Genomic DNA, 13,818 nt, shown 5'->3' with positions numbered 1-13,818 from the left:
TAGTTGCTTCTAAAATTTTTCATCTATCACATCCCAAACCCATGACACACTGAATGGACCTACCTACATTGTAGCACCCTAGGTAGTTCCTCCAAGTTAGCAACTATCCTAACAAGGATCAACTCACCTTTTTTCAGATTCATTTTTTAACTTAAGATTGCCCTAAATTATGTGAACGTTTAGTTCAAATGTTCCATATGCTCCTTAGTAGCATCGTAGAGAATAAGAGTGTCATTAGCAAATAACATATGGGATACTTTCAATCCCTCATCTCCTCTTCCACTAACTAAGAACCCTTCTATGAAACCCCCTTTCTTAACTTTTTTCAGAATGTGAGAGAGGGACTCCATGGCCATGATAAAGCAATATGGGAACAAAGTGTCACTATGTCTCAAGCCTCTTAAACTTAGGAAAAAGCATGTTAGAGTCTCATTAACCAATATGGACAAGTGAGTCATAGAGTTACACCACTTAATCCATCTCATCCATCTAGGACCAATTCTTTTTTTTTCCAAGATCACTAACAAAAAGCCCTAAGTTGGCATGATCATATGCCTTCTAAATGTCTAATTTACATGTGACCCCATTGACAGTGTTTTTCAACCTTAAGTTGATGACTTCATTAGTTATGGGGACCACATCCAAAATTTGTCTCCCCTCCACAAACGCATACTAAAAATCCAAAACCATTTTTTTCACCACCGCCAAATTGATTGGCCGAAATCTTACAAATCTTCTGCACCCCACTTTGTTTAGACAAAGACTATCAAAATGGCCTCTTAGATCATAGAAATTTGCAAAAGAAGAAAGGGAAAAACACAAACAAACAAAACTTATCAACTCACCTCACTTTTCACAAAATCCCAACAAAACTACCAAGGTTATGGAGAAGTTATTCGGCCTAGGGGCTTTATCCCAACATAAATTGAAAAAGGCTAATAAAACCTTCTCCTCAAAACAGTGTCTCCAAGGATCCTAATTCTCTCTACACAAAGTTTCAAAAATTATTCTGCTAATATTCAGTCTTCACTCCCCCAACTTGGAAAGAATCCTATGGAATGCATTTGTCACCCTTAATGTCTACATCCTCAAATAATGTTTCTCTATTTACCCTACTTTTAGCCAAATAATTCCTTTTTCTACGAGCATTGGTCATTTTACAAAAAATCCTCGTGTTTTTATTTCCTTCTTTTAGTCATAATTCTCTTGATTTTTGCCTCTAGGATACCTCTTCCACTGTCGCCTACTTTCTAAACTCCTCCACTACCTCCCTCTTACCCTCATTTTCCTTAGTTACAAGAACTTCTTCCCTTTCCTAGGCATCCTAGAAACCAATCTAATTTAGAGCTGCAATTTTGTCGGTAGTGACATTCCCAAATACCTCTCTATTCCAAATTTTAAGATTATATTTCAAGGCTTTTAGCTTGATTGCTAGGATGAAATTGTACAAACCCCTAACATTGCAACCCTCCCAACAATTTTTAACCAATTCTTTGAACCTTTCCAAACCCTTCCACCAGGGCTCATAAGATCCAACTCTAAAGAATGGATAAAGGGCTCTCTTGTTACAAAAGAGGCCCACATCTGCTACAAATCATCCACTGGGCTAGCTCCATTTAAAATATTAAGGCCACTACTTTTTGGCTTAATGGCTCTCACTACCCAGACCTGCACAAAGCCTACCCTATTATCTTAGGCCTTAATTGGCAAAATAAGGCCTTTTTGGCCTTCTTCACTTTTCTCGACCACCTCCTCATTCTTAAGCCCAATACAACAGCATTTTGTCTTGCCACTCCATACTCAACCTTTTTACTTCTGTCCTATTACACATGAATCGAACCCTCAACCACCCCCATTTCTCATCCCATCCCAACCCATTACTACTTGAGCTAGGCTTCAACGGCACATCATTGACTACTTTCCCCACAAATGTAGAATAGAAAGCTTTCTTAGATCTCCTAGATTAAAACAAGTTTTTCAAGTCCATTTAGCAATAGACTAGCTCGTCTGACTATTTTCCTCACAAAGGACACAAATACAAAATAGAAAGCATTCTTTCTTGGGTCTCCTAGGAAACAAGTTTTTCAATTCCATATAGCAATGGATTAGATGGTTTCAAATGCTCCTCATTCATATCACTATAGTTTTTTTTTTTTTTTTTAATACATACGGACAACTTATTTTTTGTAAGAAGTTTCTTAAGTTGTGTTTGGTTCCTTCTATTGGGCATTCACCAACGTAGCTTTTATTCTTAGATAGTCACTAAGGTATGTTTCATTGGTGACCATTGCCATAAAAAGATTTCAAAAAATATGAACTACACAAGATATGCAAACAGGTACCTATTCAACAAGAATATCCAAACAAACTCAATCTAACCAGGAGCTTGGTTTGAGCAAACCTCAAACCACAGATAGGGTAGGGGTAGGGCTGTCAGCAGCCTATGCAACTCCTAGTGATGGGCTTAGACTGGCCTCTAAACCATCCATCCTGTTTAAGGAGTTGCTCTAAGCAGAGCACCACAAACAGAATAAGCGGGAAAGGTTTGTTTAAGCTACATCCAAAATTGCACTTGGTGATGTGATTAAATTCACTAATGTTATATAAGTCAATCAAAAGACAACTTATATAAGGTAAACCAAATGTGAAAGCCCCCATAAGAAAGCAAACCTTGTATCTCCGGTAGCGTGCCTCATTATTTCCCAGAAATCGCTTAACAAATGAATCAGTCAGAAAACCAGCAAGACCATCCAACAACCACTCTGCCAATAAGCAATAAGCAATAAGCAACCATATGAGAAGCCACTGTCTCTTCAATACAGATGAAACTAATGATCAACAATAATTCAAAACCTAATCAAGCAATACCATGAATATTTCTACATGCTTACCATCATTTGGTGCCTCAGGACTGATAAATACTCCAAACCATTGCCTTGCAAGGGCATAAGCAAGTTTAATCCTCGTATCTATAGTCTGCTAAAACATAAATAAACCCATCAGCGTTATTACCAGAAAAGCAAGGAGAAAATGATAATAAATTTCTAAGACAGCTGATATTAGGAATAAAACATCAATTGATAAGAAGGCATGCATTATCATGCACTTCATGCATGATCCAGATTGATAGATGAGTACATCATATGGCATAATGCTTATTAAAAAAATATAGAACAATAACAGCTACTCTGAATTTCACAGGCTAAGCATATAAAACATTTTGCACCACATAAACACATTTCAGGGAGACCCAAAAGGAAAAACAAAATTTCAAATGTATTCAGACAGATGATGGAGGCCTGCACACTCAATTTTACTTCCACGGCCTATATGTAGAATCTAATCCAAAAAAATGGGGGTTGTGCTGTTTAGAGTTGAGAATATGCAGCTTAATACCTAGAATTTGACTCTGAGAATAAGAGATCATGCTCCTGCATCAGGACTTAAGGGTCCAGTGGAAGGATTTTCGTATATGGGTTAGGAATGTCATAGATTAGGAAACTCAAGGTCATTAAGGGAAACTTAGAGATTGAAAATAGAAGGCTTTCCATAAGTTTTAGCTACCCTCTGGCTGATTTGGCTTGAAAGGAATACCAGGATCTTGAAAGCTAGGAGGCCACAAGTTGACGTCTTGTAGGTAATATCTATTTACTTCTCTTTGGGTGGCTATCACCAAGGAGTTACCTGGTTACTCTCATTAGTATTACTTTGTTGGATGGAAGATCAATTTGTCTCTTGGGAGAGTCATTGACATCATAATTCATGAGTGAGTGAGCTCCCCTATACATTGCCTTGAACTCAATTTTGATTAGTGCTTTTGGTTAACCAAGGCAGATGGGTACTAGGAGGTCTCTTCAGATAACCATCAAAACCTGCTAGGTTGGGTCTGGAATAAAGGTGGACATTTCAACCTTACAAAAAGACATGATAGATGCAACCACGTTTATTGTCGTTAATTGTTTGATGGAAAAGGATTCAATGAACACCATGTCCTCAGTGTCACAAGAAAGGATAGCTCCATCAAGATATAATGTGATTGCATTGTATTGTGGCTCTTTCTATCTTTGCATTAACTATTGGACGGCTAGTCATGAAGTTGATAACTGGACAAAAAGGGAGCCTACTCAATCAAGCTTTTTTTGGAGACCTTCTGCCCTCTAGAGTTTCTTTCTACTCACCTTTGCTTACGTTTGCAAAATTTAGAGAGGCCTTTTATGTTGGGAGCCTATTCTTATCTTTCATTTATTCCTTTTAAAGGAAAAAAAAATAGTAATCACCGTGAAAATAAAGCCTTGGTGCACAATCCTGAGGGTGAACCAAATCCACAAGGAAGAACAAGAAACTTGAGTTTGAGGCTATTTTGGAACAAGAGGAATTGACCCTACGGTGAACATCTAAAGTAAAATGGATTAAGAAAGAGAATATAATTGTAGACTTCTACATAGGATTGCCAATCAGAAACAAAAGAAAAATATTCTTACATCTCTCCTCATTGAAAAAGGAGAGATTAAATTTTTGTTTAACATATCATAAATAAACAATTCTTTTCTTTGAATTGTAATGGGATATAAAGAACAAACTACTCTTCATAAAATCAAAACCTAACCAAGAACTAGAAAAACTAGACAAGGTAGACTCAGAGAAGAAATGTGATCATGCGGATTAGGACTTCCTTGACAATATCATAGAGAAAAGGGCATACGTACAGGTGGTGTATGCCAATGAGAGCATGCATTTTGTCGATCAAAGCAAACAATAACTATACAATTGGGTGTGGGTTGTTACAAAATGATATCAAAGTCGATCCCCGACCCCGGTGTAGGGGATTGTTTGACCCCATAGGGGGTGTTTGTTTGTTTGACCTCGCAATCCCGCGAGACACAACGAAAACATTGTGTCTACATGAGGGGGTGTTTTTTATGTCCCACATCAGATAGGGGAAAAAGTTTCTAGCACTACATATGTGTGGACTCCTCTTAACCATATAGATGCATTTTAAAGTCATGAGAGCCCCTTTGGGCTCAAAGTGAACAATATCTATTGTGGAGAAAGTTCCTAATGCTACATATATATGGACTCTTTTTAACCATGTAGACGCATTTTAAAACCATGAGAGCCCCTTTGGGCTTAAAAAGAACAATATCTACATGGTTGGGTGTGGGTCATTAATCTATACAATTTTTATTTTTTTTATTTTATTTTTTTATTTTTTTATAACCAATGAACCTTTCATAGCCAAACCCTTAGGACTCTCCATGGGGACCCAAACCTCGGGGTGTTGACCACCTCCCAACAACCAACACCAGGTAAATTCAGGATATCATCGGTGGTAAGATTCAAACCCAGGACCATATGCCACTTACTAGGACCAGACTCCCCAATATTCGCCCTGACCAACTAGGCTACCCTAATGAGTCTACACGATTTTGATTAATATGAAAGCTAGATCATGGACTGGGACTTCTAAGGGTCTTAGGAAATGGGTTGACCTTCTCTCTTTTCTCTTTATGATAGTGGTACATGTCCTAAGTAGGATTACTAATAGAGCTAAAATTTAATTCTGTGATAGGATTTAAACTCTTAAAAGAGAGGATTTATATTTTGCACCTTTGATTTGCAAAAGCTAATATTTTTCTCTCCTTGAAGATGAAAATTTTCTAACTAAACATATATCGGAAGATTTGGGATGATTTCTAACCTTAAACTGTTAACTCCATCTTGTACCCTTTCATGATCAAGTACTACACCCTCATAACTTCAATCTTCACAAAATACGCCAACTCAAAAAGGATTAGATATTTTTTTTTAATCAGAAACAAATGCATTCTTAAAATGGATTAAAAGTACAAGTGAAGGATGTAAAATCTTCCCAAATTTATAAAATCCAATCAAAATTAGAGGTAGAGAAACCTTCTCCAATATACATCTAAAGGGTACCGCAAGAAACAAAACAAAGAAAAGGCTTAGATATCCTTAGACCCTGCCTATCTTATCACAAAATGCCATATTGCTCACTATTGCCAGCTTTCAACCTGGGTTTCAGGGTTCACCAATTTTCAATGAAAGATAATTTAAGAAAGCTCTTTTCACTTGCTTCTTCCTGCCTCAAATCCTCCTACCCAGCCTCTCCCTCTCTTCTTCATCCCTGCAAAGATCTTGACTGACTGTTTTAATTTCTTTTACCTGTTGGAAAATCTCCAACTGCAAGAGCCCAGGATTCTCCTTTTTTTTATCAGAAACAATATACATATTGAAATAATTTTTTTTGATAAATATCATGAATATATTAAAGGGCAAAGGCCACCAAGCATACAGGACGTATACAATCTGCCTCAAAACGAGAGCACAAAAAAACAAGCACCCTTACCCTCCCTAAGTGGCCGCTAGCCACTCCAAAAAACCTAAGAGTGAAGAGGACTCCTCTCCAATATACACCCTAGCCCAACTCCACAAGGTACAAACAAAAGAATTTTTGAGTTTCTATATATTTAACACCCCTCCCTTGAAAGCTAACCTATTTCTTTCTTTCCATACCGTCCAAAAAATACACAACGGTATAGAATTCCAAATTTTTTTCCTCTTTTTCCCCACAAAGGGGCCCTTCCAAGTGAATAACGCCTCCTTCACCAACTCTGGGAACACCCACTGAACCCCACTAGGGCAAAAATAATTTCCCATAAGGCCCTTACCACTATACAATGCAAAAGAATGTGATTTACACTCTCCTCTTCACAACCACACAAAAAACATCGGTTAGGAAATTGTCATCCCCGTTTTTGAAGCCTATCCAAGGTAAGAATCTTCCCCCACGCGGCTTCCCAAGCAAAAACGCCACTTTGGTTGGGACCTTATCCACCCAAACGCCTCTATACGGAAAGTCGCAAGCATTGATAACAACCAGCTTGTTGTAGGCATCCTTCACCCCGTACCTCCCATGCCCCCCCCCCCCCCCCCCCCCCCCCTTTCCAAAGCACCACGTCCTCTTCTGAAGATAGTTTGAAGTCCCTGAGCATAATAAGCAATCCTCTAATCAAGTCCAGCTCCCAATCATTAAAGTCTCTATGGAATCTAAGATTCCAACCTCCTGAACCACTGCTATGATCCACATCTCATTAACCGTTGCATTCCTGTTGACGCCATCTCATGCAGTAGGGGAAAGAATGGGACAGCCTCTCATTCCCACACCACTGATCAGACCAGAATTTCACTCTAGTCCCTTTCCATACCTTAAACTTTGTATTTTCCCAACACCACTTGGCTTCCTTCATAATCTCCTTCCAAACCCCCACTCCATAAGTACCCCGGGCTTCTTTGGTTCTCCACCCAAGCTCTTCCTGACCATATTTCACCCCAATCATTAACCTCCAAAGATTATCCTTTTCAACTGCAAATCTCCAAACCCATTTGCCCAACAAAGCTTTGTTCAGGGAGTCAATCTTCCGAATGCCAAGGCCACCCTTCTCCCTTCTAGTGCACACCACCTCCCACTTAATTAAATGGACCTTCCTCTCCAAGCTGCCCCCTCCCAAAGAAAGTCCCTTTGTAGTTTTTCAAGCCTCTTTACAACACTTTTCGGCATACGAAAAAGGGACATATTGTAGATAGGAAGGCTGGCCATAGTGCATTTGATTAAGGTGATACGCCCTCCTTTTGAAATATACTGTTTTTTCCACTGAGCTAATCTCTTTCTCATTCTCTCTTCCACCCCATCCCAAATGGAGGCAGCTTTGTGATGAGCTCCAAGAGGCAGCCCTAAATAAACAGTGGGCAGCACTCCCACTTTACAGACAAGTTCCACAGCCAGCTCCTCAATGTCTTCCACCTCACCAACTGGAATTATGACACTTTTATCAAGATTAATTCTAAGACCGGAAGCCGCCTCAAACCAAGCCAAAATCCAGCTTAGAGCGGACACTTGCTCTTTGCTAGCTTCACAAAAATGATCGTGTCATCAGCAAAGAGTAGGTGGGAAACTATCATCTCCTCTTCCCCTCTCCCCCGCATTCTGCAGCCTAATACGAAGCCCCCTTCAACCGCCCTTCTAATTAGAATACTAAGAACTTCCATTCCCAACACAAAAAGATACGGGGAAAGGGGATCTCCTTGTCTTAGCCCCTTAGAATTTGAAAAGAAACTAGCCGGCACCCCATTGATCATGACTGAAAATTTGGCGGTTGAGATGCACCACCAAATCCACTCCACCCACCGTGACCCAAAACCCATTTTGACCAGAATTTTCATGAGAAAGTTCCAATTAATGCTGTCATAGGCTTTCTCAATGTCCAATTTACAGATCAGCCCTTTCTCGTTTCTCTTTTGCCAAAAATCGATCACCTCATTGGCAATAAGAGACGCATCCAAGATCTGTTTGCCCCTCACAAAGGCGTTTTGGTCCCCAGACACCACCTTATCTAACACTTTCTTTAACCTATTCGCCAACACCTTAGCCAACAGCTTGTACAAGCTCCCTAACAAGCTGATTCGCCTGAAATCACCCAAATCTTCAGCCCTTCCTTTCTTAGGAATGAGGACTATAAAGGTGGAGTTAAGGTTGTTGGCAAAAGAACACTGGACATAGAATTCTCTAAACAGTTCCATAATCTCCTCCTTCACTAACTCCCAGCTTGATTGCCAAAAAGCAATTGTAAACCCATCCGGGCCCGGAGCTTTATCCCCATTCATACTCATTAAGGCTGCGTAAATTTCCTCTTCAGTAAATTGCACCTCCAGAGAATCAGCTTCACTAGAACTAAGACATTTAAAGTGCACCCCCTCAATATCCGCCCTCCAGCCAGGTTCTTCAAAAGCACCTGCTGAAAAGCACTCGCTATTCCCTCCCTCATCTCCTGCTCCTCCGTCATCCAAACTCCATTAACTTTTATTCTATCCATAGAATTGTTCCTTCGATGAGCATTAGCCATCTTATGGAAGAATCCAGTGTTTCTATCTCCCTCCTTAAGCCACAATTCCCTTGACAATTGTCTCCAGTATGTCTCCTCCAGTAAGACCCATTTTTTAAAAGAGTCCTTAGCTTCTTTTTTCAGTTCAGTTTCATCTGTAGACAAGCTCCTTTCCCTTTCCACCCCGTCCCAAAATTCCACTTGTTGCAGGGCTAAGTTCTTATTAATTTCCAGCCTACCAAACACTCTCTATTCCACACTTTAATCTTATGCTTCAGCACCTTCATTTTAGTGGCTAGTCTGACACTGGCCCTCCCTCTAACCTCAATTCCTTACCACCAACCCCTCAGAAGATCCGTGAATCCGTCAGCTTTAAGCCACATATTTTCAAACCTAAACGGGGACGGACCTCTCCTCAACCCTCCCCCCTTCAGCACAATAGGAAAGTGATCTGATATCGGTCTGGGCAGCCTACATTGCACAATCTCATTGAAGTGGTCAAGCCAACTCTGGGTCACTAGGAATCTATCCAATCTGGCCCACGCCTTATTATTCCTCCCCCCACTCCAAGTAAGCATCCCTCCTTGTAGAGGAAGATCAATGAGTTCTAAATCATCCACCACTTGAGCAAACCTCCTCATTGCACTCGTTAATCTCCCCTGATTACTTCTTTCCCTCATTGACAGGGTGACATTGAAGTCACCCCCTATGCACCATGGGTCCTCCCAAATGCCTCGGATTGCTCCTATTTCCTCCCACATCCACTCCCTGTCCTCTTTAGAAAATGGCCCATAAACCCAGTAAACATCCAGACTAGTCCGTCTTCCACATTCCTCATCCTACAAGAAATTGAGAAGCTCCCCACTTCCATTTCCATTAATTCCAAGGTCTTCTTATCCCAGCAGATCAGAATCCCTCCCGCGGTCCCCTGGGCATCCAGAGTACCCCAATTAAGAAACCTGCCAGTGCCTAAGCTTCGCACCAGCCCCTCTGTCATTGCTTGGATCTTGGTCTCCTGGAGACAGAACAAATCCACTCTTTGACTCCTTATCAAAGCCTTGATTACCTTTCTTTTTGAGCTATCGTTAGCTCCCCGAACATTCCTGCTCAAGATTCTAAGCTTCATTTTACTACCATAATCTGACACCCTCCTGCTAACATCCCACTCTTTTGCTTCTTTCCCCCCTCGTAGTTAATGGAGCATTCCAACCTTTTCAATTCCCTTTCAAACTTGGATTTTTCTAAAAGGTTTTTACTATGGACCTTTTCCTTTCTCTTACGGATTTTAACCAGAAACTCCAAAATTTCTTTCTCCATACCTTCTGTAGAAAATCCCAAGAACTTGCTAAATTTGGCCAACTCACTTTCCTCCCAATTTTCCTCCTCCCATCCCTTTCCATCACATGGCATGGCTAGACTCAACTCCTTACCACTGCTCACCTTGCTTGCGCTTGGGCCCTCCCTCAAATCCCATCGGTAAGCATTTTCCTCTTCTGAGGGACCCAAGGGGGGAAGCATACGTAAGGGAGTTTCTTTCAAATAGGTTACCCTATCATCCCCAGAAATGTCGCAAAAATCCCCCAACGGGGTTCGACCAAAAAAGAGAATAGAAGAAGGAGAGGGCGCAGATGCCATTAAGTCACAAGGGATAGGAACACACCCGTACCTCGACGCTTCTTCAATTAGGGCGCAGTCGGTCCTTGACTTTTCCGCTGGACAGGGCTCCATTTCCTCTTGCCTTCGCCTGCCATCATAATCCCAGAACGAGAAGCCTTCAGCATCTGACTCCTTCAGTTGACTTGGGCCAGCCCACACAAGAGGCAAGGCCACTCCAACTGGATCAAGACACTCTTCCCTCCCAGATAGCCCACCCGCCTTAACGGACTCCAATGGCCTAATACCCTCTAAAAACGAAGGCCCTTCTGATGACGACGGCCACTGGAACTCGGCCCAGCCTTAGGCGATTCAGACCCGTCGGGCCTACCACCCAAGTCAAGGCCCTGAAAAGGCCCAGAAAGCCCAAGCCTCCCAAGCACTCCTTCTTGGTCCCCCAGACCTGACCCTTTTGGGCCTTGGGACCAAGCCCAAAGGGAACCCGACCCACCTATCTGCTCCCTTGTCCCATCAGCAGCCTGCAAGTGAGTCTCGAGCCTCGCGCCTTCCACCACTTCCTCCACGCGCTTACCCGCGCGTGTAGCGACATCACCCTTAACCCCACCTGCAGCGTCACCGTTCTTCTTTCTCCTCTTTTCTGCAGGCAGCACTTTCATTACCGGCCTGACCTCCCACCATAGGACAAGCGAGTAGCACACCCCCTCAACCCCAATTTCTAACGTGCTAGGAAGCTCCTCGCCGGATAATTTCACCAGAATTCTTGCCCACTGCAACTCTTCCAGCCTCTCCGTCTGCGAATCCGTCGCTAAAAACCCCCCGCATTTCTCTCCAACTATTCTAAAGACATCCCGATCCCACAGCGAGACGGGAAGCCCCACTATTCTCACCCAGGCTTCACTCTTCTCCTCTCCTTCTAACAGACATCCCGTCCTAGGGTTCCACTTCTCCAGTCGCAGCAGCGTCTTCCCTACCAAAATCCCTCCCATATTGACGGCTTTTTCGGCTTCAGCACTCTTCTCGAACTCTAACAACACCTTACCCCTTTCCAACTTAGCCAAACCTAAGTTGCCCCTCAGCCCCCACGCTCGGGCCATTTGGTTCCCCCAACTCCTTAAATTCTTCCCCTTTACTGTCTTTGGATCCCACACTCCAACAATGCACTGATCCAGCCTTTTTAGGTTTTGGCCAAGGTTCTTGTGGCTTACTTCTACCCTAACCACTGACCTACCATTGCGTTTCTGACCCTTCACCACTTCCGCATAGCTATTTCCCACACATGGTGCCATCAGCGTCTTCTCCTTCTTCTGACCGTCCTTCCTCTCCGTGGTATCAACCAGCGCCTTGAGAATATCCAACATCGCAGTCCAGCCCCCTTTCCCTCCATTTCCTTTGGGGATAAAAATATTATACCTTTTTTTCTCCAGATCCTCTACACCCAGACGGATGAAGCTTCCTCCCTTATTCTCATCCCGCACCAGTGAGAAGATCCTCCCTCTCTCCCTCCAGTTTCTAACCCATCTGCCTGTTTAAGTATCCTTAATACACAAGGCTAACCCTTCCACAACAAACCCTAGGCTCTCCGGCCCCATTTTGATCCACGAGGAAACCCCTCTCTTCCTTTCCTCAATGAAGACTTGTGTTTTGCCTTTTTTCCTCTCAACCTCGATTTCGAACGTCTTCGACTCCACCTCGAAGCTTCTCCTCCATCGACTGGTACGAGCTTCCAAGCCACTGAAATTTGTCTCACCATCGCTCGCGAACAGCTCCGCTAGATCTCCTCCCTTACTCCCTCTCACTCTCTCCACAGCCCTCTCTCTCTCTCTCTCTTCCATCACTCCCAGCACAAAAACAGATGAAAACAGCAATTGGTTGACAACACTAGCATATAGTTGGAAGCAACCAATTGTAAATCACTACCATTACCTCCTTTACATTTCAAATAAATTCCAATTGCTGAAAAACCCCCTCTAATACCATGAAAATAATTTTCAGGACTGATGCAAAACAAAGAAAAAAACCTAAAAAAACAAAACAAAACAAAAAAGGAAAAAAAAAATATACATATTGAAATAATAAAGTTGAAGAGAAGGATAAGAGGTCCTTCCCACAAGGTACAAAACCTGATCAAAGTAAGAGTATACCCTCCACTGTACAAGGAGAAATACTGATAAAAGCATGTACAAAATCTCTCAAAAATCAAACCAAACTCTCTCAAAAGTTATCTACCCCTTTCTAATTACAAACCGAAAGCCAACTAAATAGAATAACATAAAGGAGAATTCCTCTAAAAGTGAGTAGAAATGAATAAGATCTCATAACATCCCTTCTGTTCTACACTTTTCCTCAAAAATCCTAGCATTACTCTCTTACCACACAACCTATAATACAGTGAAACATGCAACATGCCAAAGCATCTTGCCTCTAATTGAATTCCCCAAGCCTCTAAACGAAATAATCATCATATCTCCAATACTCCTTGGTGGAACCCAATCCAAATTAGCTACACTGAAGAAATTATGCCAAAGCCCCAACATTATTGGGCAATGTTGGGGATGATCAATTGATTTTCCACTCTCTTAGCATAAAATGCACCAATGAGGACTAAGAGATTTGTAAGGTCTTCTCACTTGTAGCATATCATTGGTATTAACCTTCTTATGCACCACTAACCACACAAAGGCCTTGATCTTTGATAGGGCTTTTGATTTCCAAACAAAATTAGTCGAAAGGAACAGAATTGGATTAGAGGGCTTGGACAAGATCATGAAAAAAGATTTTACTGAAAATAATCCAGTGGAGGATAAGGACCAAACTCTTAAATCTATGGTAGAAAAAGCCAGTGGAGATTTTACTTTTCTTGCCCAAGATTCTTCTTTTTGGATCAAATGAACTTTGTAACACTGTCCTCAAACATCAATAACAGGGAATACCTTGCCTAAACTGTACCTTCTCAACTCCATCCAGTGTAGGAAATGGCAATATATCATCTCTCTCACAAACTGTTCAATCTCAACTTCTAATTTATAAATAATATTAATAATTAAAAGAAGAAGAATATAATGATGATGATGATGATGAAAACTGAACACAACAAGGGACCACTGTTAACTCTATCCAATCTATTTGACACTATTGAGCAGGCCATAATAATGTATTGAACGCATTTAAGAATATTAAATGTTGTTAGAACATAAAAAATATTAATAATAGGAACCCATTGGCTTGGGAATGCAAAAGAGAGAGTAGATAGCAATCAGTACAAAGAAACCACATCTTTGAAGAAATAAATAAATAGTCATAATGA

General features: G+C 41.5%; 1 protein-coding gene across 6 annotated transcripts in view; it reads right to left on the bottom strand.

Moving 5' to 3' along the window:
* The window catches only part of LOC117904486 (transcription initiation factor TFIID subunit 2), a 65,303-nt gene that overhangs the window by 32,527 nt on the left and 18,958 nt on the right, over nucleotides 1–13,818 (bottom strand). For 4 of the 6 annotated variants that reach the window (XM_034817110.1, XM_034817108.1, XM_034817106.1 and 1 more), the window contains 2 exons: nucleotides 2,892–2,979; nucleotides 2,671–2,762 (listed from right to left, as the gene is read on the bottom strand). In XM_034817110.1, the coding sequence (XP_034673001.1) occupies nucleotides 2,671–2,762; nucleotides 2,892–2,979 (180 nt within the window). The remainder of the gene's footprint in view (nucleotides 1–2,670; nucleotides 2,763–2,891; nucleotides 2,980–13,818) is intronic. The other 2 variants (XM_034817111.1, XM_034817107.1) reach the window with 1 other exon arrangement.

Source organism: Vitis riparia, chromosome 17 (genome assembly GCF_004353265.1).
Source record: "Vitis riparia cultivar Riparia Gloire de Montpellier isolate 1030 chromosome 17, EGFV_Vit.rip_1.0, whole genome shotgun sequence".
In the NCBI taxonomy this organism is placed as follows: Eukaryota; Viridiplantae; Streptophyta; class Magnoliopsida; order Vitales; family Vitaceae; genus Vitis; species Vitis riparia.
The sequence above is the reverse complement of the archived record's forward strand: the minus strand, read 5'-3'. Positions and strand labels throughout refer to the sequence as shown.